Raw genomic sequence first — 26,017 nt, forward strand, 5'->3', positions numbered from 1 at the left:
TCAACTCCACTCACACCTTTGCATGCACATCAGTCAGTCCTTAGAAGGGGACAAACAATGCAGGCTGCCTAAAGATGGGAGAGAAAAAAGATTCATGTTCCAGATTTCTTCCTTCCCCTTCTAAACACAGCAAGCAAACAATTTACCCCTTCTGGAATAGAGTGTGCGTGGCAGGGGTGGGTAGAGAGAGACTAGGAATTTTACACTAATGGGGGTCCCTCCAAATGGGAGGAAATAACATCTCAGAACCATTTGTGTCCTTGCCATATATGTCCATATTCACTTGAGATTTGCCTGAGCTGAACTGAATTCTTGAGAAATACTTTAAATACATTTAGAGACCTGAATCCAGAGTAATCCAGAAGAATGGTTTTAAGATGAGGCAACAGACAAATAGCACAAGCACCAAGTAATGTGGTGTTAAATTGGCCCCAGTTTGCAGAGGGAGAGAAAAGGGCTAGTGAGGGCCCCTTATGGGACTCATGGAAGTTATTTTTCAACTTAGATGATTATAGCCAATTCATGTGCAGAACTGACCTTAAAACTTGGGTATCAAAACCCTAATCATGAGCAAATGAACCCAGCTCAATCCTAAAATATCCCCAAGGACATGCTTTGGAGAAAAATGGCTACTGAGACATTTTGCATGAATAACAATATGAAAAATATGTCTTCTTCAAGATCCTAAAAGCATGGCACTTAGACCAGTTATTTGCAAAAGCCTCAATTCAAATTCAGAATGATATTTAGCATGCTTTGGAGTTCCAAAGAAATGTATTTGAAAATAGATTTTCCTCTGATGTTTCCTTTTTGCCATTTGTGTTATGATTCTTTTCAGCCTGGGGCAACTTAACTACCCAAGTATCATATTGAGATCGGGAACCCCTGCGGTTGACTTGACAGCACTGAGTTCTTATCTAAGACTATTTTAATGCATGTCATAAATCACAAAGAAAAGCTTCTATTTTGAAACAAATAAAAACAATCATGATCATGGGTTTCTAAAATCTGTTTTAGAAAGTTTGTTGCCTGTAAGTCTTTGCTTCATTTAAAACTCAAGATTTTAGAACTTGCCTAGAGCAAAAAATAACATTATTTGCATCTGTACAGTGATAGACAAGTTACTATTGTGAATTAAAACACAATAACAGAATTTTCAGTAATAGGAAAAAGATTCTACATTTCATGTGTTTTTGCTGCTGAAGCCAAATCCAACCTCTGTACCTCCAACACCGAGTTAAATCTCGGAGACAGAGTTTTGGGTGAAGTAGAAAAGAATAACTTTATTGCTTTGCCAGGCAAAGGGGACCGCAGTGGGCTAATGTCCTCAAAACTGTGTGTCCCCTCCAGGAGGGGGTAGTGAAGAGCCAAATATGAATGAGATGAGACTGGATTTATTTTCCTATGTCATTTTTTCCAACTCCCTCCTTAGATTTTTATGGTTCTTTCGAAGACTCCTATTAATGCAATCTCTTAATTCTTTATGATTGGGGATAGAATTTATCATTTCTCCCCCTGCTTCTCCTAACCTCCTCTCTTATTAGTTTATTTGAAAAATGATGTTAAAGAATTGACAATTCAAGCTCTTCCTGAGTCAAACGTGGCTTATTTATATCTCAGAGGAAACTTCAGACAGAGATTTTCTAATTCATTCTCTCCTCTGTACTTTAGGGAACTAAACCCAGAAAATTGCGTTAAATTCCTCACTCTCGGTTCTTTAAGTAGCATTGGGACATTCAGCATAATCTAATGTCCTTCACTTACTGGCTGGGGTGCTTTCTAAAACAGGCACCTTTGAATGTCAAACATCTCTGTTTTGTTCAGTGAATGAAATCAGGTCACCCTAATAAACACACACCTTGCCCATTAAGTAGTACAGATGGGGACTAAATATGTGTATTTAATTTAATTCTCAAATGAGGCTTAAATTAGAGTGTCGCGGGGAGATAACGATGAGAGAATGTCATCATCCACTTGGCAGGAATTGAGACAGTGAAAATTCTCCCGGAAGATGTCTAAGAACCATGTGAGGCTGTGAATCCCCTGGACTTCACGTTGCAGGTGGGGATTGAGGTGCTGAGGAGTGAATAAGAGTTTAGTCCCTAAGAGTGAAGTGAAGTATGACTCTGCCTAGAGAAACCACTAAACTTGATTCTTTCTTATCTGATCCACTTGTGCTTGTTCAAAGTTTTCTTTTCCACAAATGACTATAACCAAGCTACATGGAAAACACTAGAATTGATGATGGCCCAGGGCCCAGGGAAGCAGCATAACCATCCAGGCAGCCATGCCCCATGGGCCTATCGATTTTAAAATTGGGCTTATCAATTTTAAAATTCACCATTAGAGAGTGGTTTTATCAACCTTTTTTCTTCTGGAAATACCAACTAAACTTTTTTGTTGTTGTTATAACATTATGTTAGTTTTGATGTACAACACAATAATTTAATATGTGTATATATTGCAAAATGGTCACCACAATAAGCCTATTTCACATCCATCAGACTCTCTTAGCAACTTTCAAATATACAATACAGTGTTATTAACTATAGTCACCATGCTGTACATTATTACATCCCTAGGATTTGCTTATTTTATAACTGGGAGTTTGTTCCTTTGGACCCCGTTCACCCATTTCGAGAATTATTTCACTCTTGATAATTAAACAAACACTTTTTTTTTTATCACTTATTCAATTTCTCCTTTGCTTTAGGCCAGCTATATAACATTCCTAAATTTGTATACATTTCATGTTATGGAGTTTTGTGTAGCAGAATGATTTTTTTTTCACAGTTGAAAGCAACATGCTCATTTTAGCTTCAGCGTTTTTACTGTCATTCACTTAGCTCCCCATTATACTTTCCAGAGCCATCTCCCACAGGTCTAAAAGTTTTGATTTACTATGCAGCTTTGATCAGTTAATACTGCAAATGGTCACTTATCTCTATATTCCTTCTTTTTATAAATGTTTAAGTTATGAGTATAATCTTCTGGTTTATATGCAGTAGTTAAAGCGATGCAAATCAAATTAGTATTTTCCTGAAAAAACAGATCAACACTGCTGTTAATACTCTTTATCTAGGCAGTAAGCTATTTTTCTCCCTGATCTTTTTTCTGGTCTAAAACCTTGAAAGTTACACTAAAGTAAAACAAAGAAGAATAGAACCTAGATAAAACTAAATAACTCTGTTTAAAGGGGGGTAAAAAAACAAAAACTTTTGTTCTCTTGAAGTTCTAAGTGGAAATCAGTAAAATAAAAATACACACAAAGTTCACTACACACTGTATTGTTTCAACTCAAGGCCACAGATTTGAAAGAACAGCAGTTCCTTTTTGCCAAAGTAGTTTTTACAACAAATCCTAATCCTCCATGGAATTTCAATATCATGCATGATTCCTTCAGAAACATCACAAAACCAAGATAAAATAAGGGATGTGGGCTTCCCTGGTGGTGCAGTGATTAGGAATCTGCCTGCCAATGCAGGGGAAACGGCTTCGAGCCCTGGTCCAGGAGGATCCCACATGGCGCGGAGCAACTAAGCCCTTGCGCCGCAACTACTGAGCCCACGTGCCACAACTACTGAAGCCCGTGCGCCTAGAGCCCGTGCTCCACAACAAGAGAGGCCACCACGATGAGAAGACCGCCCACCGCAACGAAGAGTAGCCCCCACTCGCTGCAACTAGAGAAAGCCCGTGCGCAGCAACGAAGACCCAACACAGCCAAAAATAAATAAATAAAATAGAAATCTTTAAAATATATATATATATATATAAGGGACAGAATCTAAGACTTTGCTTTCTTGCCCACAGCCTAGGAACAGGTGAAAAGTTGAAAGGTCATAAACATGGAAGTAGATACGAACGTAAAGATCAATTACAGCAGCAAATCCGTAAGTGGAGCTTCTGTTTCCATGGATAATTCCATGGCTGTTTGGTCAGTGTCTTCTGTCTTGTTTCTGCACATTCAGAGGAAACGTTAAGACGTGAGAAATTCTGATATCAATCAAGTTCTCAACTATCTTATGTTTAATTAGCTGGGTAGTGTGTGTGAATAGCATCCCATAAAGTTGTTCAGTATATAATCTCTGTGTCCCCCAATCCCACACCTAGAAATATTGGTGAAATCCCAGCCCCTTTTTATGTGTTAATGCATGTAAGAGCTTTGGGTCAAAAGAGTTATTTAAAGAATCAAACCAAAACTAAAAAAAGGCTTTTTTCACTTTCTTTTTATTTATTTATTTATTTACTTTTATTTTTGGCTGTGTTGGGTCTTCGTTTCTGTGCGAGGGCTTTCTCTAGTTGCGGCAAGTGGGGGCCACTCTTCATCGCGGTGCGCAGGCCTCTCACTGTCGTGGCCTCTCTTGTTGCGGAGCACAGGCTCCAGACGCGCAGGCTCAGTAGTTGTGGCTCACGGGCCCAGCTGCTCCGCGGCATGTGGGATTTTCCCAGACCAGGGCTCGAACCCGTGTCCCCTGCATTAGCAGGCAGACTCTCAACCACTGCGTCCCCAGGGAAGCCCTCACTTTCTTAAATGCCCCCGCATAGAGACAAATAAGCAGAATCCAGCCTTCAGCTCAGATACACAAACACACTTTTTGTTTCTTTCCCAATTTACATGGTCACCTGTCTCTTCCTGAACAGCAGTAGGGACATTCTGAGGATTCAGACACTGCCCTTTGCTTCTGCAGCACAATTTGCAGGAGTCATTCCTTTTAGAAAATGGAAGAAAGTGATAGCATATGGCTTCTAAATTACGGTGTCATGGGATGAGCACCGGATTTGAAGTCAAAATAACCTTGACTCGCTTCCCATTGCTTTGGCCTTTGTGTCTATGTGACTTTGGGCAAATCACTTACCCTATTTACTAAAGAGGAATGACAGTGCATGTCTATCAAGATGATTTCGAGGGTTAGAGAAAGTCTGGAAAGTGCTTGCCGTGGAGTAAGGATACAATGATCACCATAGGAGCAGCCCTGCCCTTTATCAGATGTGGCAGTCAGCCCAGTTTTCCCGCTCCCATGGACTGATTGTTTAGTAGGTGCTGGACACAGCCCTTAGCACCTAGGATGGAGCCACAGATTCTAGGGTCAGGGATTCTGACCTCATATGGCTTCCCGTCTAGAGCACTTAGATCTTCATGAAAAGATTAAATAAAATAATGATGGATTATCAACAATAACTTGCTTTTTTCACATACCCTGGCAGATATAGCCGTTGCAGTCCAGGAGAGGAGCTTAGGGCCAAAGGAAATGGGTAATCAAGGTGTAGATTATATGGTAATGGCACTTGGTACTCCACCGTTTTGTTGAGTAAACATCAGTACTTCAGGACACAATAGACACGCATCCCTTCCCATCATCCTTAAAATGCACATTCACCACTTGAGAGGCAACTGACAGGAAGCTCCGTGTCAGGTCCAGCTGAGCCCCGGATCCAGGGAAGACATGTCCTGATGTCTCATCATGATGGGGGATTTATACTCAAGCCCTTAACCCCCAACCTTCTCTCCCTAAAATAGTGAAGACTGTGAGGAAAAACACAATTGCAAGTGTGAAAAATCTGCTAAAAGATGTTAAGTCAGCCCTGTAAGTGATGACATAGATCATAGTTTCCAGTGTATAGCCACTGTGCGAACGTCTAGTATTTCGTTCAGGAAGACACCGAATCCTAATACAAAACCCAACACCATTTCATCCAGAGGCCAGCGAAGCAGGCTAGCATTGTGTGCAAGCGTGTGTATGGGCAGGGCGGGGCAGGAGAGGGAGAGAAAAAGAGAGAGAGGGGGAGGGATCTCACTGTTTGATGTTCTGTTGTTGTGGACCCTCCCGGAAGCCACTGAGATTCTGGGTGGCAGAATCATCTCCACAGAGATTCACAGGTGGGGAAAGCGACCAAGAGAGACATTAAATTGAGACCTGAGCCATTTCAGGAGTCCTGTTGGGCCCAGTGGTCTATTTGCCCAATGGGACAAGCAGATTTTAAACCTGTTTGTTTGATAAATTTAAGCACAACTTCTTGGAGATCAATTCTTTCCTATTAAACCTGTACAGTGACCCTTAAGATTCTGACTTATCTGCTGTCTCAGCCACTCATTCTGGGTGGTAACTAAAAGTATGTAGGAAATCATTACACATTTCCTTTTTATTTTTAAAGTGCATTTGTTAATTTTGATAAGGTTAAAAAGAATACCTGTTCGTGATTTGTCAGGCTTTCAGTCTCTAAATCTGAAAATCTTCCTTAACCACAAAGGACCTCGTGGATGAATATTCTCCTTCCCTTTCCTCTCTGAGAGTTTACATTAGCTTCACGCTTCATAGATGACCATAGGTTAGTGGGGTTTTAGCATGACTTTTTAACATTTCAGTTTCTCTTTGGAGGTAAATTCTCACTCAACATTAAGACAGAACATAGTATTAGAATTTAAGAATCTCTCTTGCAGATCTAGAAATTGTTCTCTACTGTTGAAAAAAGAAAGAAATGGGGAATGGAATGGGGGTGATCCATCTGCAGAGAAATAATTCATGTAGAGGATCGATAGGCCCCATTGCAGGTAGGGATTTGGAGCACCCAGGAAGGAGTCAGGTGATAGTTGTATTTTACTTTTCTTAACAAGTATCACTGAATTGATCGTACAGCATCACGGTTAAACTATATCAACATCTTAGATTTTAAATGCTCTATTTAAGGGAAACTTATTTTCCTACATTGATTTACCACCATTACCTTGAGACTGATTTATACCTCTTTTGAATTCTCATGTATTAAAGCAGAAATACAGAATTACATTATTTCAAATTTGAGGAACAACTCAATTCTATTGACCGATCATAATGTGTTTCATCACTGGGTATTTCATTAAAAGATAAAGCAATATCTGACGTACAATTGAGAATGTTAGTTCTACAGTCTATGGAGAGAGAATTATCTTAATTGGCAATGCATGGTATGTTTCTATGAGAAAAGCAGAATTGAGTTCAAAATAACTTGCAGTAGAGAAATGTAGATTTGAAGTTTCTGAGAGAAAAGACTCAAATTTAGATGGCAGCCTGTTTCAGGCCAAAAGTCACCTATTGTAAGAGCATCAGTGTGAGATCTGGGAACCATGATAAAGTGCAGCTTTATTTGCTTGTTTGTTTTGTGTTAATTTGGTTTGTTTTGTGATATAACGAACTTCATCACTCAAAATCTAGAAAGTCAAATAATTTGGCAATTGCAGTCCTAGTATTTTAAGTACCACATTGTGAGCTGAGGACCTTGTGGACAAGGCCCCAGGCAGACAGAGGTGCTCATGAAGGCATCTCCTAAAATGCAACGTCTACCCAGACATTTAAAGGAAAGCAGGGCAGAGCCAGATAAAGGGTGAGGTCCCACTCGTTATTTAACTTGTAAAATCCTCTTAAAATCAGGAGACTCTCCAGTGAACTATCCTTTTTGAAAACAGTACAGGTCTTCCTCGACTTACGATAGGGTTACATCTCAATATTACATCCCAATAAACCCATTGTAAGTTGAAAACATCATAAATCGAAATGGACTTAATTCACTTACCCTACGGAACATCGTAGCTTAGCCCAGCCTACCTTCAACGTGTTCAGAATGCTTACATTAGCCTACAGTTGGGCAAAATCATCTAACACAAAGCCTGTTTTATAATAATGTGTTGAATACCTGATGTCGTTTATCAAATACTGTACTGGAAGTAAAAAACAGAATAGTTGTCTGTCTCCAGAATTGTTGTCTGTGTCTACAAGCGTGTTGGCTGTTTCCCCTTGTGACCTTGGGTTGACTGGAAGCTGTGGCTGCAGTTGCCCAGCATCACAAGAGAGGATCAGGCCACCTATCACCAGCCTGGGGAAAAGATCAAAACTCAAAACTTGAAGTATGTTTTCTACTTTGCTTTTGCACCATCATAAAGTCAAAATATTGTAAGTCAAATCGTCATAAGTTGGGGGCCATCTGTAGTTGTCATAGTCTGTTCAGGCTGTTACAACAAAATACCATAGACTGGGGGCTTATAAACAGGAGAAATCTATTTCTCACTTTTCTGGAGGCTAGAAGTCCAGGATCAAGGTGACAGCAGATTCAGTATCTGGGAGGATCCTCTTCTTGGTACATAGATGGCCGTCTTCATGCTGTGTCCTCACATGGCAGAAGGGGTGAAGGAATTCTCTGAGGTCTCTTTCATAAGGGTACTAATCCCATTCATGAAGGCTCCACCCTCTGAACTAGTCACCTCCCAGAGGTCCCACCTCCTAACACCATGACAATGGGGATTGGGTTTCAACATATGAATTTTGCGGGGACACAGGCATTCAGTCTGTAGCTACAGCAGCTATCCTTTTGCTTTCCAGCCTCTACCTCTGCTCAACCGTGCTTCGTCTCTAATCACTACTACAATCTTGCAAAATGGTATCTTCTCATTTCCCACCCATGGAAACTGAGGCTACTCTCAGCCAGGTGACTTGATCAATCCCCAGTGCTCCATGCTGGAAATTAATCACATTCTTGTTTTGTTCGATTCACAGCCCAGTGCTTTTTTGACCCTACACTATGTACAGTGTTCTTCCAATTTATCTCTTCAGAGTGGATTGACATTGAGTGACCTTATTACCATCAGTGCAAGAATTTCTCAGTTGGTGAACCTATTACAGTCCTAGAATTAACTAAAAAACCCTCCCCTGGGTGCAATAGCTAAGGAAACAACATTGACCTCACATCTAAGCAGTTCCAGGTCTGACTCGCCACAGCCTTGCCTTATCCTGAATTATGACCCACTTCTAGAAAGGCAGAGATGCCAGTGTGTGAAGGAGGATCAAGTAGGAGAAAAATTAGCTTCAAATAGAGCAGGGAATATGTGGTAGTAAATTTTTATTTCATTTTTTATTGTTTTTTATTTATTGAAATATAGTTGATTTACAATGTGTTAATTTATGATGTACAGCAAAGTGATTCAGTTATACATATATATATTATTTTTCATATTCTTTTCCATATGGTTTATCACAGGATATTGAATATAGTTCCCTTTGCTATACAGTGGGACCTTGTTGTTTACCCATTCTATATGTAATAGTTTGCATCTTCGAACCCCAAACTCCCAATCCACTCCTCCCCCACCCGCCTCCCCCTTGGCAACCACAAGTCTGTTCTCTATGTCTGTGAGTCTGTTTCTGTTTCATAGATGTGTCCATTTGTGTCGTATTTTAGATTCCACATACAAGTGATATCGTATAGTATTTGTCTTTCTCTGTCTGACTGACTTCACTTAGTATGATAACCTCTAGTTCCATCCATGTTGCTGCAAATGGCATCATTTCATTCTTTTTTATGGCTGAGTAATATTCCATATATATACCACATCTTCTTTTTCCATTCATCTGTCAATGGACATTTAGGTTGTTTCCATGTCTTGGCTATTGTGAATAGTGCTGCTCTGAACATTGGTGTGCATGTATCTTTTTGAATTATAGTTTTGTCTGGTTATATGCACAGGAGTGGGATTGCTGGATCATATGGCAATACTAATTTTAGTTTTTTGAGGAACCTCCATGCTGTTTTCCATAGTGGCTGCACCAATTTACATTCGAAGCAGGGAATATTTAAATTAGTCTTAGGAGCTGTTGCCAATCAGACTGCTCTATAGGACAGAGATGATAAAATCTCTTTTCGTGGAATTAGAATGATAACACTGCACTCTGAATGTTCTAGGTGATCACTTGGCTGGAGAGTATAAGGAAGTTTCCTTCTAGTACCACTACTTTATATTTTTACAGATTCTTTCCACATGAGTGTGCACGTAGATTTATAACTCATAATTTACACCACCACCACCATTGTTTCCCACACATATACCCCAACTCACCCACATGCCTCCATAACTGAATACTGAGTGCCAGACAGTCTTGTAGGAACGGGGTTATAAACAAGGCCGACAACACCCTCACTCTTGGAAGGTGTATGTACTCGTTAGACAGGTAGACAATGAGTAAAGAAGCAAACAAGATATTTTCACAAAATGAGAAATGCCATCTGGAAACACAACAGGGCGTGGGACAGTGAGAAATGATGGAGAGGGGCTACTGACCAGGACATGAGAGTCTGGGAAGAGCCCCCTGCACCGTGACCCACAGGAGGAGAGGTCAGATCCAGGGAGATCTGCGGGAAGAACATTTAGGGTAGGTGGATTAGCACATGCAAAGGCCCTGAGGTGGGGACAGGCTTGGGGTGCTTGAGAAAGGGAAAGATGTTAAGCAGACCAAGCCTGCACATGGTTATGATGACAAACTTTAGTACAATGATGAAAGATTGTACTCCATATTTACATAGCCCAGTGAAATCCCCTCTCTCTTTTATAAGTGATAGAATTGGGTATTGATGGTTCGTCTGTAGTGTAAGGGCTACCTGCATGGCCTTGCTCATGGGCGGTGAAGTCTTCAGGGAAGAACTGATTTTTTGGCCCCATCGCAGGGACTCAGGCTTATGTGCCTCCGGCTTTTCTGTTTTTCTTCTTTGCTCACATTGTGAGTAATCTCTCCTAAGTGTTTGAGATTAAAACTGAACCAAGCAGCCTCAGGCTGTCAGCTACAGTAGCTGATACAGTTGCTGCTCTTGGTACACTGAGAAATAGAATGCTTTTAAAACTTCCTTTAGGGCATGCAGTTCCTGGAAAAATGCCTGAAGACTGTAATTTTCAAACACCTCAATCAAAGTCCTAGGAAGGGCATTTTACGTCATGATCCTTCTACAATTAATCCTTTCCCAAATAATGCAGACCCTGAAATAGCCAATGAAACCGTAGAAGATAAGGATGCCGGAAGTTCAGCTTCTGTGCACCAGTGACGGATCGAATCTCAGAGACGGAGTTTTGGGTGAAGTAAGAGAGGAGAGCTTTACTACTTTGCCAGGCAAAGGGGGCCACAGCAGGCTCCTGCCTCGAAAAGCTCTGTGTCTCCACCCCAGAGGATTTGATGAGGGCTTTATAACCATGGTTCAAGGGCAGGGTCTCTCACAAGATCAGGGTGTGAGCAGGGCCCTTAATCTCATCTCAGGTAATGTGTCTCCTAATCTTGATGAGCGTCTCTGGTCCCTTTAGTCTCGCCTCAGGTGGTTTCTTGGCTGCTCCTGCCTTAATTAGCAGCTTCAAATCCTCCCTTTGGAACTCAGGGAAGGCTTGGAGTCTTGCCGACATGAAACTGGGGACAAAAGGGCCTCCTTGCCTGGGAGCCCCACAGGCCCCGCTTGGTTTCACTAATGCAGAGCAGAGTTTAATGCGTATTTGATTTGTTTACCGCTTCAAAAAGTTACTTATCTGATCAGAGAGGCTTCCGCTGCCGTGAGTGAAATGTGAGGCCTCCTGATATTGGAAATTCTAATAAGCATGTCATCATATTCCTTAGTCATGAAGGAAAATTAAAAATGCAAGTGAGGATCACAGTGTACCATTCTCTTTTACTTTTGAGTTATTGCATTGTCACCCATCCAATAGGAGAAGGGAATTTTCAGTCTTGCAGCAAATCTACAGGTGTAGAGTATATTTCCACACAAATTCCAAAATAAGAGAAGCTTTCGAGGTCAATAATCTGGTTGTAAGAAAGTAATGAAAGTTGTATTTGCATAGAAACTTACATAATATATGAAAAATGTAAATTTTTATTTTTGCAGAATGGATGAAGGGAATGAATGGAAACAGCCACCAAGTATGATAAATATTAAAACAAAACAAAACAAACAAACAAAAAAACTTCCTGAATTGCCTTGTTTTCAAAATGAACCAGTGTGGTTATCTGAGCTTGTTGCAGACAGGACATAAACCTGTTTATTTTCAATGTCCCTCTCCAAGGAGAGACACGGATTGTGATGATAATACAGTTTTTGTTCACACTCTATACACACAAGTCTATTTACTCTTTTAAATGATGTCAGGCTGGAGAGTTAGAAGGCAACTATATATTTCTCAAATGTTGTCATCTCCAGATTATTCTTCTGCGGTCCTGACAATCATTTGTCACGTGACCTGTTTCCTTGTTGCTAGAATTCAGGACAGAGTATCCTTTCCTTGTATGGCTCTCTTCACATACTGAATATTATAGACCATGACTTTCTGGAGTCACTGAACCAAATCACAGGTTAAAACATCCCAGATGGCAAAATGTTTGCTCTCAGAAAGGAGTTTTATACAGCAAAGGCATTACCTTATTACAAATTTTCATCTGAATAAATATCCCAACAGCTAGCAAAACTGTTATGAATACTATAATGTAACTATAATTATATGATAATAAGTAAATAATTATTATAACAGCTTGCAAAAGCTAAGCTACTTCCTACCTTAAAGGCTGTGCAAGAATTAAACAAGATAGTAGGTGTCAGACGCTTGCATATGAGTTTACAAATATTATGTCGTCTACCTCTGTTACTTTCCAAGAATGGGTCAGCAGGTCCAGAATTGAGGGAAACAGCAATTTCAACAGCTTGTGGAGTCAGGAAGGCATTTGTGTATATGTATGTTCATTCATCAAATGCTTACAATGAATCAGGATGCATCACAGATGAATCATCTCAGGGAATACTCTGTTCTAGGAAGTGAAAGGTGTGTGCTGAACCGTAGCACAATTCAGAGAGTAGCATCTGGGTGAGGCACAGACCCAAGCGTGGTGACCCTTCAGAGCAGAGGGGCCGTTGCATCTCAGGAGTGACCAGGGCAGGATGCTATTTGCTCAGTTGAGTGTTTCCAAGACTGACTTTCAACGCAGGGAACTGTCCTAGAGCACGTTAGCCCTGCCTTTCCCAGAATGGGTTCCCCAGCCTCCAGCGCTGCACCTCATCTGACCGTCATGAGCTACCCTGCTCTCAGGACTTGGGATTTTTCCTGCAGTCTCCTTGTTGAGGCCCAGGTGATCTTATGTAGCTTCTCAGAATAAACAACAATGTCAACAACCAGCCAACCGACTGACAAAGCAAGACACATACTACACCTAGTTCTTATTGTCTCCTGTTCAGTCCATAGGACTGGCAAATCTACAGTCACCCCAAAACAAGTCGCTCACATATTATACATCAGGTAATATGACACCATTAAAGTGTAGATTGGAAAAAACATTCAATAATAATAATTCAGTAATAATAAAAAACATTCAACAATAATTATTGTTGGTAACGGGATGGTGAGTGACTTAAATATATACTGATATATATATATAGAAATATTATTGAAATATAGTTGATTTACAATGTGTTAGTGTCAATGTACAGCAAAGTGATTCCATTATACATATATATGTAGTTTTTTTTACATTCTCTTCCATTATTGGTTATTATTTGTCACCTATAATTATAGGTATTATAGGTATTATATGTATAGGTGTAGATACATATATACTTGCTTTTTTTCCTGTTGACACTGATGTTTGATTTCAAGGTAACTTCTAGCATCAGTACCTTAAGGACAGTTTCTTAAAGAATAGTATTAACTGAGTTTTCCATCCTGTAACAAACAACATAATTTTCATTAAGAGATTAAAATTATCACTGCAACATTGCTGATAATTTCATTGCCCTTAGGAAATATAATTCACAAATGTACTTACAATAGATTTCTATTATGCAATATATAAATGTATGATTACATTTACAATATTTAAAAGTTTGTCCATTAACATTGTTTTCCAGTTAAAATATTCTGCTTATTTGAGGCTGTTTAAGGCCAGCATTGAAATCAAGCATAGATGTCAGCAATTTAAAAAGAAAAGATTTGTAGAATATTTGAGAGTTCTCTGTAGCAGGCAAGTGCCCACTGGAGTATAAGAACCAAGGTGGAAAATCATATAAGGAAGATAGGATGAAAACTCTTCTGGGAACCCACAACCTTGGCGTTTGTGGATGGTGGGACAATTGGCAAATCCTATACTCCATCTTTATGTGAAAGTGCATATAAATTCTGAAAATGTATATATATAACACATATAATTTATGTACCTTCATCCGTGGCTTTATTTTATTCAGTGAAAAGTATGTCTTTCCACTGAAGCAATCTTTATGTCAGGTAGACATTAACATGATACCTGTATTAGGTCTGGTACCAGTTGAAGAATGTAAGCTATACATTATTTACATCTGTTAATTATAATGACTTTCCATCCTCAGATTTCCATTTGGAGAATAATTTTAGTTTAATTATCCATTGTGGCAGCCATTATCTTTGTGGGTATGTAGGAAGCATGACCCTTAGTTAGATCCCAAAGATACTGAGATCCACAGCTTTAAAGTAATTGTTATAAGGAGGTATCCTTCAATTCTAGTACGGATTTTGAATTTATGCCACTTACTCTGAGGAACTCTAGTCGATACCATTGTAGTACTGTTGCTTAGAGAAATAATTATTTTCATCAGGCTCTTTTTTTTTTAAGTAAAAGTCGAGATATTTTCATGGGTCGGAAGATACTGACTAAATTGCTGGCAAATTCGAAGTTCCCTCCTAGCATCAAAAGTTGTGTGGAGTGCACAGGGAGACCAGCTCGGTGCTGTGCGACCACCTAGAGGGGTGGGATAAGAAGGGTGGGAGGGAGACGCAAGAGGGAGGAGATATGGGAATATATGTATACATAGAGCTGACTCACTTTGTTATAAAGCAGAAACTAACACACCATCGTAAAGCAATTATACTCTAATAAAGACGTTAAAAAAAAAAAAAAGTTGTGTGGAGTGAACAAAAGTTACAAAGTGGGGTTGTTACTTCCACAAAGAAAGACCAAATAAATTGGGTTCTTTTGTCTTTTTGGTTTTTTTTCTTTAGCACAAAATGCTATTCCCTTACACCTCCAGGACAGGCCCTGGCCCGGGGTGGGTGTGCGGGGTAGTAGTCAGGGCTGGAGATTTTATGATCCCTTTGTCTCTTTCCAATTTTAGAAAAACCCCCTCTGATTCTATATCTCCAGCTACCTCTAGTTATTGTTTTTCTATTGTGTTGCCTTTTTCTTCTTGATCTGTGCGGTTTATTCATTAGATGGTGAATAGGTCATTGGATGAATATATGGATTGGAAATACATCCTATTTAAAAAATTTTTTTTTTGATTTCCTTCTCAGGTTTTCCTTTTATGATTATTACTTTTTGTGTGCTATTTAAGAAATCTTTGCCTACCACACAGTTATGAAGATTCTTTTTTTTTAATGTTTCTTTTGGAAGCATCACTGTTTCACAGTTTACGTTTAGATCTGTAACCCATTTGGGACTGATGTTTGTGTATATTGTGCGGTGGGGATCAAGATTTATTTTTCCCTTTTGGTTGTCCAATTGGCCCAGCACCATCTACTGAAAAGACCGTCTTTCCCCCCAAGCCTTGCAGCACAACTTTTGTCATAAATCTAGTGTCTGTATCTCTGTGGGTTTGGGGACTTTCTGTTTTGTTCCATTGGCTCTTTATCTCGGTTGGCACAATTAAACACCGTTCAGATTATTGTAGCTTTACAATAAAACATGACATTAAGTAGCATAAGATCTCTGGTATTGTCTTGGAAATTCTCAGCCCAGACCAACTACATTAGATGTTATCTCCATCTCTTTGAAAATTCCTCAGTTGTTTGCAATGTTCAGTCAAGCTTGACAGTTACTCATCCAAGAACCTTTGAGCACTTCCCTAAGTTTGTAACGGGCCCCCCTGGAAAAGTCTACCTCTGGATCAAATGTGACTCATTCTGCAAAACGCCCTGTAATAATTGGTACCCAAAATGCAGCCTAAGTGTTATTCCTTAGAGAAAAATCGTAATATCTGATAATTTGGTTCACCATGATGGGTCTATAATAGTAACTACTTTCCAGCTGACACTTTTTCTGTTGAATTTATTTTTCTTTCCTCCAATTTATGATCAAGTCTTCACTTTTTGATTTACTGTGAAGCACGAATTGCTAGATAAACCAGAAAAGCTATTTTCTTTAAAGACCTTTCAAAACCCCACAGCTTTAATATCTACTTGTTACAGTGTTATTGTTAGATTTAAATTTAGTGGAAAATGGGCTTCTTATTAGTTCTTTGGTTTTAAACTCATAAATCCCTTTGATTATTTTTTTTTTTTTTAAGATTTAGCAAACTCCCACAAGCATTTGATAACATTACTGTGAAAGATTTGAGCTCACTGAGAGCTACTATGGTGAATATTTTTTTAAGTGTAAAGTGTAGTTGGAAATAATTTTGTTTGTCGCTCAACAATAAAAGCTGGGATAATACTTGTATTCAAGGGCTTCTACTAATTGCAGTAATCTGAGTGTGCCCAGATTTTTCTTAATATTCTTTCTTAATATTCTTAGTGTCAAAACATTTAAATACATCTAAACATCTTGGTGGAAATTGGCCAGATTAAGAAGGAACGAAACACTGCAAGCCATTTGCAGAGGCTACTTAAGAGCTAACCTCAGACAAACTCAATGTTGGAACGATTTGATAGGAGTTATTCTGTTCCCTCACATGTCCGTAATAGTTATGGTTAAAATGATTAAAGTGCGTTATTAGGAAAGTTCAAATAATCCACCCGTCCTGCCCTTAGCCTCTGCTCTTTTCCATCCACTCTGGCTGAGCCATAGTCGTGGAAGACACGCTTTGGGGTAATGCACAGAAAACATATAAACAACTACAGGGGCCAACTAGGATGTCCCTGAAGGCTTATATAGAGGAGTAGTTATGTGGGAAGGGGAGGTGGGAGGAACAGGTGAGGAGGAAACCAGGGAGCAAGCGGGGTGGATAAAGGACGAGGAGTGGCAGAAAGGAGTTGGATTGGTGAGGTTGGGAAGGGGTGGAATTTTAGGGTTTGTCCAGTGGTAGCAATACAATCGGTGGTCCAGGTCTGTGGCTGTTGCTAATCTCCCCGATGCTGTCCTTTCAGCAGAAGGTCCTTGCAGGCATCCCGGGGCTGCAATTGACAAAAAAAGGTCCAGTGCTTTGGAACTGCTCATGAAATCTGAGAAGTGCCAGGAGAGGCCGATGTTAAGAGTCCGTGTCACAGCATCTTGAGGGGCTGAGGGAGCCTGGAACCAGCTCTGGGGAACACTTCCCAGCCTGCTCCGTGACTGGGGGGGCTTTGTGGTTCTCACGCGCCCTTCCCGTCTTTTCCCCTTCTCTTGTTGTTTGCGTCCTGCACCCAATTCCACCGGTAGGGCAGGGTTCCGCACACCAACCAACAAGCAATACTCAGGACGCCAAGTGGGTGTCCTACAATTCGTCTCATCGGATTCCACAGGTAAAGGGCTCAGTCCCCAAGACTGCCCTTCACTTCAGAGGCCAGTCGAAAGCCCAGGTTCTTACCTGTACTTCCGACCCCCTGGCTATAAATCAGAGGTTCCCAGGCCTCCCTCCTCGCGTTCGATTAATTTGCTAGAGCAGCTCACAGAATTCAGGAAATCTGTTTATTCATTAGATTACTGGTTTATTAAAGGATAGGAATCAACAGCCAGATGAAGAGTTGCCCAGGGCAAGGCATGGGGAAGGGGCGCTGAGCTTCTCTGCCTTCTCTGAGCTCACCGGTCTCCCAGTAGTTCCACGTGTTCACCAACCTGGAAGCTCTCTGGGCCCCGTTTTTTGAGGTCTTTGCTGAAGCTTCATTACACTAGCATGACTGATCAAATCATTGGCCATTGGGATTGAGTCAACCTCCAGCCCCTACCCCCTTCCCCCTAAAAGTCAGGAGGTTGGGACTGAAAGTTGCAACCCTCTAATCACATGGTGATGTTCTCCTGGCAACCAGCCCCATCCCTAGGTGTGGTCCAAAATTTGCTCCATTAACATAACAAAACGCCACCACCCCCTTCATTTAGGAAATTCCAAGAGATTTAGGAGCTCTGTGCCAGAGGGAACAAAACCAAATAAATATCTCTTATTATTAATCACAACATCAAATATGTAGATCTTGAACATTAGAGCTATCCTAATTCCTCCTCTCTAAGAGAAGCAAGAATAAGAGGGGTGAGCAAAGTGTGGGTTACCCTACAAACCTGAGTAGGGAAACCTAAACTCACCCATTCCTGATTCTGAGGCTTTTCTTTTTTTTTTTTTTTTCTTTTTTTTTTAAAGAAATTCACGTTCTTTTATTTATTTATTTATTTATGACTGTGTTGAGTCTTCGTTTCTGTGCGAGGGCTTTCTCTAGTTGCGTCAAGTGGGGACCACTCTTCATCGCGGTGCGCGGGCCTCTCACCATCGCGGCCTCTCCTGTTGCGGAGCACAGGCTCCAGACGCGCAGGCTCAGCAATTGTGGCTCACGGGCCCAGTTGCTCCGCGGCATGTGGGATCTTCCCAGACCAGGGCTCGAACCCGTGTGCCCTGCATCGGCAGGCAGATTCTCAACCACTGCGCCACCAGGGAAGCCCTGAGGCTTTTCTTTAGTGGAGCCCATCATTTCAACAAACATCTCCCTTCTCTGTCATCCAGTAAATCCCACCAAATAAACAGGAAGACATCCATAGAGGGGAGGTCCCTTATTTTGCTGGTCTGCTGGCTCCTTCATTTTCGCATAATTTAATTTCTCTTAACACCTTTTGTTTTCAACTGGATAAGATTCCTGTGGTCTCATTTTATTCTTTGGCTTTGTGGGACTTTAACCAATGTGGGTGCAAATAGTTTGAAGTTTGAGCGTGGTTTTTACCTAACTATTCATGGTACGTACCTCAGATGGCACTCATTTAGATATATTAATATGTGTATGTATTTAGAGAGTGTATAATGGTTTTTTATCTGTCAATTTAATTTCCCCAGCAAGGATCTTGTGGGCAGTGTTTCCTCATGATAATGTGCAGACAGTTGGCACCAACTTTGTTTCACAAATGTGGCAGTCTGATATGGCTGAAGCTGTAAAAAAAAATTTCCCAAATTTGTAATATGAGTTCCCAAATGTATATTTCCTTCTTTTTCTTCTTTTTTTTTTTTTTTTTAGGGAGGAGTTATTCTCTATCTTTTAACACTGGAGAACACCGCTGCAATTTATCATTCAGTATTTGTGCATGAAGGATCACACAATAAGTCATTATAAAAATTGGCCAAGGAGTTCCCTGGTGGCCTAGTGGTTAGGATTCTGGGCTTTCACTCTAGTGGCTTGGCTTCAATCCCTGGTCGGGGAAATAAGATCCTGCAAGCCACATGGTGTGGCCAAAGAACAATTACCAAAATGGTTGGAAAATTTTAAAAAGAATATACTAAAGATAGGCCAAACTTACATGCTTTTTGGTGTGTTTTCTTTTTCAGGTCAGAACTGTGGAGGCTTGGTCCAGGGTCCCAATGGCACCATTGAGAGTCCGGGGTTTCCCCACGGTTACCCAAACTATGCTAACTGCACCTGGATTATCATCACAGGAGAACGCAATCGGATACAGTTGTCATTCCACACCTTTGCTCTTGAAGAAGATTTTGATATTTTATCAGTGTATGATGGGCAGCTCCAACAAGGGAATTTGAAAGTGAGGTAAAGTGTTGGCTCTTCCTGTAATAGATGAGGTTTGACATACTCAGATTCTGAAACTTAATTGGGGTTAACATTTGAATTTAATTTTCAGAAAAGAACATTTTAGTTACTATAAAGGAAAATTAAAGACTGGAGCTTTGTGCACACTTTTTTCAATCCCTAAAAACGTAACTTCTTATTGAAAGCAATCACTGACTTTATTAATGCATATCAAATTGTTCAAGATCCATAAAACACTGTTGCCAAGGTAATTTAAGTTATGATACACCATTGTTTTTAAGCAACTGTGGATTTGAGAGAAAAAGCACAAAGTGAGCACAATTTAAAGAACAACAAAAGGAACCTTGATATTGTCAGAGAATATATTCAATACAAAGAACATAGGAGGTGGGTGGGGTAAAAACATGAAAGAACGTTGTACTCTTTGGAGAATTTTTGGTTCGCACCATCATAAAATATTCCATTCCTCATTAGCTTTCTCTTTTAATCTATGATTTTTTACCATGAAGAAAGAAAAATATTTCCTGGGATGATTTTAAGTTATATTTTTCATTTATCACCAAGAAAAAAAAAATTTTATCTGTACAAATATATTCATCTTTTTTTTTTTTTTAATTTTGGCAAAGGAATGAGGACTATCCCTTTCAAAGAAATTGGAATTTCTTAGCCAAACTGATGAACATATTTAAATATATACATATATGGCAAATAAGACTTTATCCTCTGGTTTTAAAATTCTACATTAATTAGAGGTTAAGTTTGTTGAACATAGGGTCCTGTAGAAAAAGATTGACAGTAGGCAGAAGAAATTGTGCTGCTTAGATAAATAAAATGGCATTCGTGCTAATCTTAGCAGTAATATACAGAAATGATATACTTTATTTACAATTTTGTGAATTGAGAAAAATCTCTACCTATAAAAATGCATGATTGTATTTTTACATCTAGTTAATAGATTAATAGTATATATATTAGTAAGTATATAATATATTAATAAATATATAATATTAATATATATAAATATCAATATATATTAACTATATGGTCAATATGTTAAATATAACATATAAATATATTTCAAATAGATTTTATTTACATTTCTTTATGCATTTTCAAATGTAAAATACCTTACAGTTTTTTCCGAGTCATCTCCAATGTTACTGTCTGTTTTTAGAAACACTTTTCCAGTTGCCCTTTCTGAGACATATTGCATACAGCTACCTCCTTTATGGATTTGTTAGGTAAACTTTCTTTCTTCCTGTCTGACATGTGTGGGCCAACATTTGGATGTTTGGACAAGGTATCTACATATGCAGTCCTTGCTAATTTGATGCAAAATGCCTTAACCTCTTTCATGCTCTTCTAACTGTTAGTTATTTACTAGCTTTTCATCCACACAAATGATTCTTCTAGGGAATAGTGCTATTTTGTAATAATAGAAAGCATTGTGACAAAAAATAGAGAATCTAGTTTACTCAAATATTAAGTCATATGCCTCTGTGTTAAAAAGTAACTCTTTCTCTTTCAATGAAAGACAAATGCCTATTGCATATGAAGGTAAAAAATATTGCTCTGTGAGGAAGAGCGCTGAGCGCCCGCAAGAAAACTTTCCCAGGAGCCGTCACAAATGCAACCAGATTGATCATCTGTTGGATATGGTTTGTAATTTACTGTCCAGCTGTAAGCACTCATGTTCTGAGGGGAAAACTACAAATGATCTTCAAATCTATTATTTTGAAATATTTTTGGTCATTTTTATGTACCTTTCTAGGTTCAGGCATTATTTGGGCAGGGGGAGGGGGGGAAGAGGGGTGTTTCCAAAGTAATTAAACTCATATTGCTTATAAAATTTAAAAAAATTTCTGCCAATATTTCCATTCCCTATAACTCTATTATAATTGCTATAATTCTATCCTATTCTAAAGGAAACCTGTCTTAAATGTTAATTTGCTCAACTACCTGTCTTTTTTTTTTTTTTTTTGGCTGTGTTGGGTCTTCATTTCTGTACGAGGGCTTTCTCTAGTTGTGGCAAGGGGGGGCCACTCTTCATCGCAGTGCGCGGGCCTCTCACTACCGCGGCCTCTCTCGTTGTGGAGCACAGGCTCCAGACGTGTACGCTCAGAAGCTGTGGCTCACGGGCCCAGTTGCTCCGCGGCATGTGGGATCCTCCCAGACCAGGGCTCGAACCCATGTCCCCTGCTTTGGCAGGCAGATTCTCAACCACTGCGCCACCAGGGAAGCCCTCAACTACCTGTCTTTGGACAATTTAGTATTCTCTTATGTTCTTAAGTTGATATTATGATCACTTTATATGTTAATAACTATAAAGTTTAGAAAACAGCATACCTGTCATCTTCAGTATTATAATAGGATCAGCAGTAGAAATATTAAGGTTAGAACAGTTAGACTCATCGTATTTTATCCTGAGGTACCTGTGAATAGTATATAAATTAATAGCTGTGACTCAGAAAGCTTTATCAATATTGTTGAGTTATATGTATGAATCATGATGCTTTTACTCACTTAGATTTTTTTATATATTTTTTAACAGCTTCATTTTTAAAAAATTCATTTATTTAATTTATTTATTAAATTTTTTTTAATTTTTTTTTTTTTTTTTTTGGCTGTGTTGGGTCTTCGTTGCTGCGCCTGCGTGCCAGGTGTCCTAACAAATTGGCAAAACATGTCAGAAACAGAATTCCAGTAATGACGGCCAAGCACTATAGGTCTCTACAATTATAAAATTTGAATAAAGAGTGATGTGAAATAGGAAAATAAATAATGTTGTGAAATAGGAAGTTTCCTCATTATTAGGGCAAATGTGGGAACAGGTTGCCACATTTCAACATTGGGCGATGGGCAAAATAGTTATAAATAGTACTGAAATCTAATTAACAGGGTTGAGGTGGAGACTCTAATGCTGTTTGTTTCCCATTATATCTTGGAACAGTTGTTTATTTCTCAAATATGATTCACTCACAACACTTAAAGCAGCTCTGGAATTCAAAGGAAGGGTACTTTTGTGAGAGGATTGATGTGTGAGCTGCTGATTCACTGAGTTGTCAGGAAAGTTATCACTTAGAGCTTTCATGGTCTGTAGTTGTTTTACTTCTGTACAAAGGCTGTTTTTATCAGCTCAAAATGTGCACTGACAAAAAAAAAAAAACAGTTGTTTTATTAAACAACTTGATCATTTTATATAAAGAAATTTCTTTTGTGTAACTACAGTAGAGAACTTTTTTTTTTAATTTTTATTTATTTATTTATGACTGTGTTGGGTCTTCGTTTCTGTGCGAGGGCTTTCTCTAGTTGCGGCAAGTGGGGGCCACTCTTCATCCCGGTGCGCGGGCCTCTCATTATCGCGGCCTCTCTTGTTGTGGAGCACAGGCTCCAGACGTGCAGGCTCAGTAATTGTGGCTCACGGGCCTAGTCGCTCCGCGGCATGTGGGATCTTCCCAGACCAGGGCTCGAACCCATGTCCCCTGCATTAGCAGGCAGATTCTCAACCACTGCACTGCCAGGGAAGCCCGAGAACTTTTAATAAGTAACATATGATTCAGATGTACTCCCCAACTAACAAAACAGAATTTGGAAGTTAGAATTACTGATGTTTACACTGTAACTTGAAATTTAGTAAGAATATATGATTTACCCTATGTAACAAGAAATCTTTAAAGGAAACAAAACATCTTGGATTATCTATATAACACAAACGCATATATGATTTGTATCTCCATTGATAAATTAACTTTTAGTATGTAAATATTGAGCATTAAATTAAGACTTCTTGTGAGCCCAAGAGAAAAGATTAAACTCAAAATTAGGAATAGAAATCTGCTCCTGAGCTATCTAGAATTAAAACCCTAGTTCCTGTTTTTTTGTTTTTTTTTTTTAATAAATTTATTTATGTATTTGTTTATTTTTGGCTGCGCTGGGTCTTCGTTGCTGCACGCGGGCTTTCTCTACTTGCGGCGAACGGGGGCTACTCTGTTGCGGTGCGCGGGCCTCTCATTGCAGTGGCTTCTCTTGTTGTGGAGCACAGGCTCTTGGCGTGTGGGCTTCAGTAGTTGTGGTACGCGGGCTCAGTAGTTGTGGTGCACGGGCTTCATTGCTCTGCGGCATGTGGGATCCTCCCGGACCAGGGCTCGAACCCATGTCCCCTGCATTGGCAGGCGGATTCTTAACCACTGCGCCACCAGGGAAGTCCTGCCCTCACTGGTTTTTACGAGCTGTCATATTACTGCCATTTTTTGAATCTCTGGCCATATTGACTCTGTACCTCCTCCTGATTCTCAGATCTCCACAGAAGTCTAACCCTACATGTTTTATTTTGCAACATCTCTTTATAAACCACAACCTGCTTTGATCCTCACAGAAAACGCTCCACGAAGTCCCATTCTATGCGAGGCTGACCCATGCACACAGGTTGACCGGTACATGGAGATGATCACATGCCGGCCCCAGGCTCACCCGCCTCTAATTCTGAAACATTTGCCACAGTCCTGTCCTCATTCTATGTTGCCAGTAAGATAAACACTCTAGTCAACGTGACCCTGATATTCAAGGAACCCTACCAAGTGCAAAGTACACTTCTGGCCTTCCATCTTTTCCATATTTTCCCTGTGTGTTTCAGTCCACTCTGGTTGCTATAATAGGATACCACAGACTGGGGGTGCTTAAAATCAGTGGGGATTTATTACCTGTAGTTCTGGAGGCTGAAAGTTCAAGATTAAGATGCCAGCAAATTTGGTGTCTCGTGAGGGCCTGTTTCTTGGTTCATAGGGGCTGTCTGTGTCTAGGCTTTCAGTGTCTTCATACGGTGCAAGGAGCAAGGGAGCTCTCCAGGGTCTCTTTTAAAAGGATGCTAATCCCATTCATGAGGGCTACATTCTCCGTAATCACGTCCCAAAGTTCCCACCTTCAAATACCACCATGTTGGGGGTGAGGATTTCAACATATGAATTTGGGAGGCCACAGACATTCAGGCTATAGTGGTAGGGGAGTTTTCATATTTAGTTGAATGGGTCTATGAGTTATTCCTTGATCTGACCTTATAAGAGAATATAATGTACTGTAATATTCTTCATCCTTCCCTCTGCCTGCCTACATTATATCCAACTTTCAAAACCCATTTCACATTATATTTATTTCAGGAAATTGGCCCTGTGCATCCCAAGTTAAAAAACAACCCCACCAAAAAAGTTGTTTTGTTTTTTTTTTTCTGAACTCCTTTAGCACTTGTAACTAACATAGATCTTGAATCAAGCACTCCTTTGAAATCACACTGTCTCTGAAGTTGCCTTTTGTTGAAGGTTGTATGTTTTTGTGTTCTAATATGACAAATAGAACATACATCCTCCAAGGCCAAGAAATGTGCCACGACTGTCTTCTCTGGTGATGACATATATGACATTAAGATAGTCAATAAATCTTCATGGAATGATTTTGATTTAAGCTATTCCTGATTCAGGGCCACTCCTCTCTGTGCTCTCTGTGTATAAGCCAGCATGACTTAATATAACTCTCTCCTCTAGGTGAGCATGAGAGACTTTTATATCCTATAGATGTTCTCTAACTATGAAGTCGTGTTTTTTCGATTTGTCCCCAAATCAAAAATAATTGAAGTTGACATCAATTTCCAACTGTGATAACATTATAATATCAAACTTGGAAAATAAATCCCATTATAACCTCAGAAAGTAAATAAAAATGAACCTATGAAGGAAAATTGTACCATGCAAATGTGGAAAATCAGTAGATATATCCCGTGATTATTGTAAAATACAAGTCCTAGGAAAATAGCTTTGGCAGTTATCTTGGCTTTATCTTCCTCTAACTTTTACAAGATGACCCCTAAATTTCTGCAGTGATGCTGATGAAGAGGTAAGAGATGAATGTTATAGAGCTGTTAAAATCAAAAAAATCATGAATAAGTGATGCTAAAATATCAGTTTTTTCCATTTTTTGAAAAAATGTGTTTGAATGTGTTAACAAAGAAATTTGTATAATATTAACTATATCTGGTGATGTTTAGAACTTGAGAGCTTTTAAGGGCTAGGAAGGGGTTTCAATTGCATTTGGATTAAATTAGACCAGAGGCCCAGCAGTGTCTAAATTCTGCCGTACTGTCCCCCATTGCCATTATGAGGTTCTGAGGGAGCCATTCACAGACACGTAGTCAGATAAAAATCGAAGCATCATTTTATTTTTAGCTTGGCTGGTGACTAGTGCCCCATTTAAGACTCTGAAAAACGTAGGGTGAAGTGTGTAGAAAAGCTTCTATAGGGACTGGGGTATCATACTCATACCAGAGACGTATCTTGCCATCTTACCACATTCGGCCAGCCACATGGTCGGGGAGTAGGAGGGATGATTGGCATGGTCAGACCAACACATAGTGAGGGAGGGCCCCAGAGAGACGGGCCTTATAGCCTGTGTGAGGAGCAATACAAGAGCCCACTCCACAGGGCTGAAGCCTCAGGCTGTCAAAGCCCAGCAGCCCAACCAATGCTTAGGGATCTGATCCAACAGGGCCTCCTGTCCTGGTGGGGACGGTGCAGAGGTGCGGAGGGGGAC

The 26,017-nt window shown here is 39.8% G+C and overlaps 1 protein-coding gene across 1 annotated transcript in view; it reads left to right on the forward strand.

The window, feature by feature from the left end:
* Positions 1-26,017, forward strand: part of CSMD1 (CUB and Sushi multiple domains 1) — a 1,889,718-nt gene that overhangs the window by 376,705 nt on the left and 1,486,996 nt on the right. The window contains exon 3 of the mRNA XM_068531988.1: positions 19,225-19,441. Coding sequence (XP_068388089.1) covers positions 19,225-19,441 — 217 coding nt within the window. The remainder of the gene's footprint in view (positions 1-19,224; positions 19,442-26,017) is intronic.

This window comes from Eschrichtius robustus, chromosome 21 (genome assembly GCF_028021215.1).
Source record: "Eschrichtius robustus isolate mEscRob2 chromosome 21, mEscRob2.pri, whole genome shotgun sequence".
Taxonomy (NCBI): Eukaryota; Metazoa; Chordata; class Mammalia; order Artiodactyla; family Eschrichtiidae; genus Eschrichtius; species Eschrichtius robustus.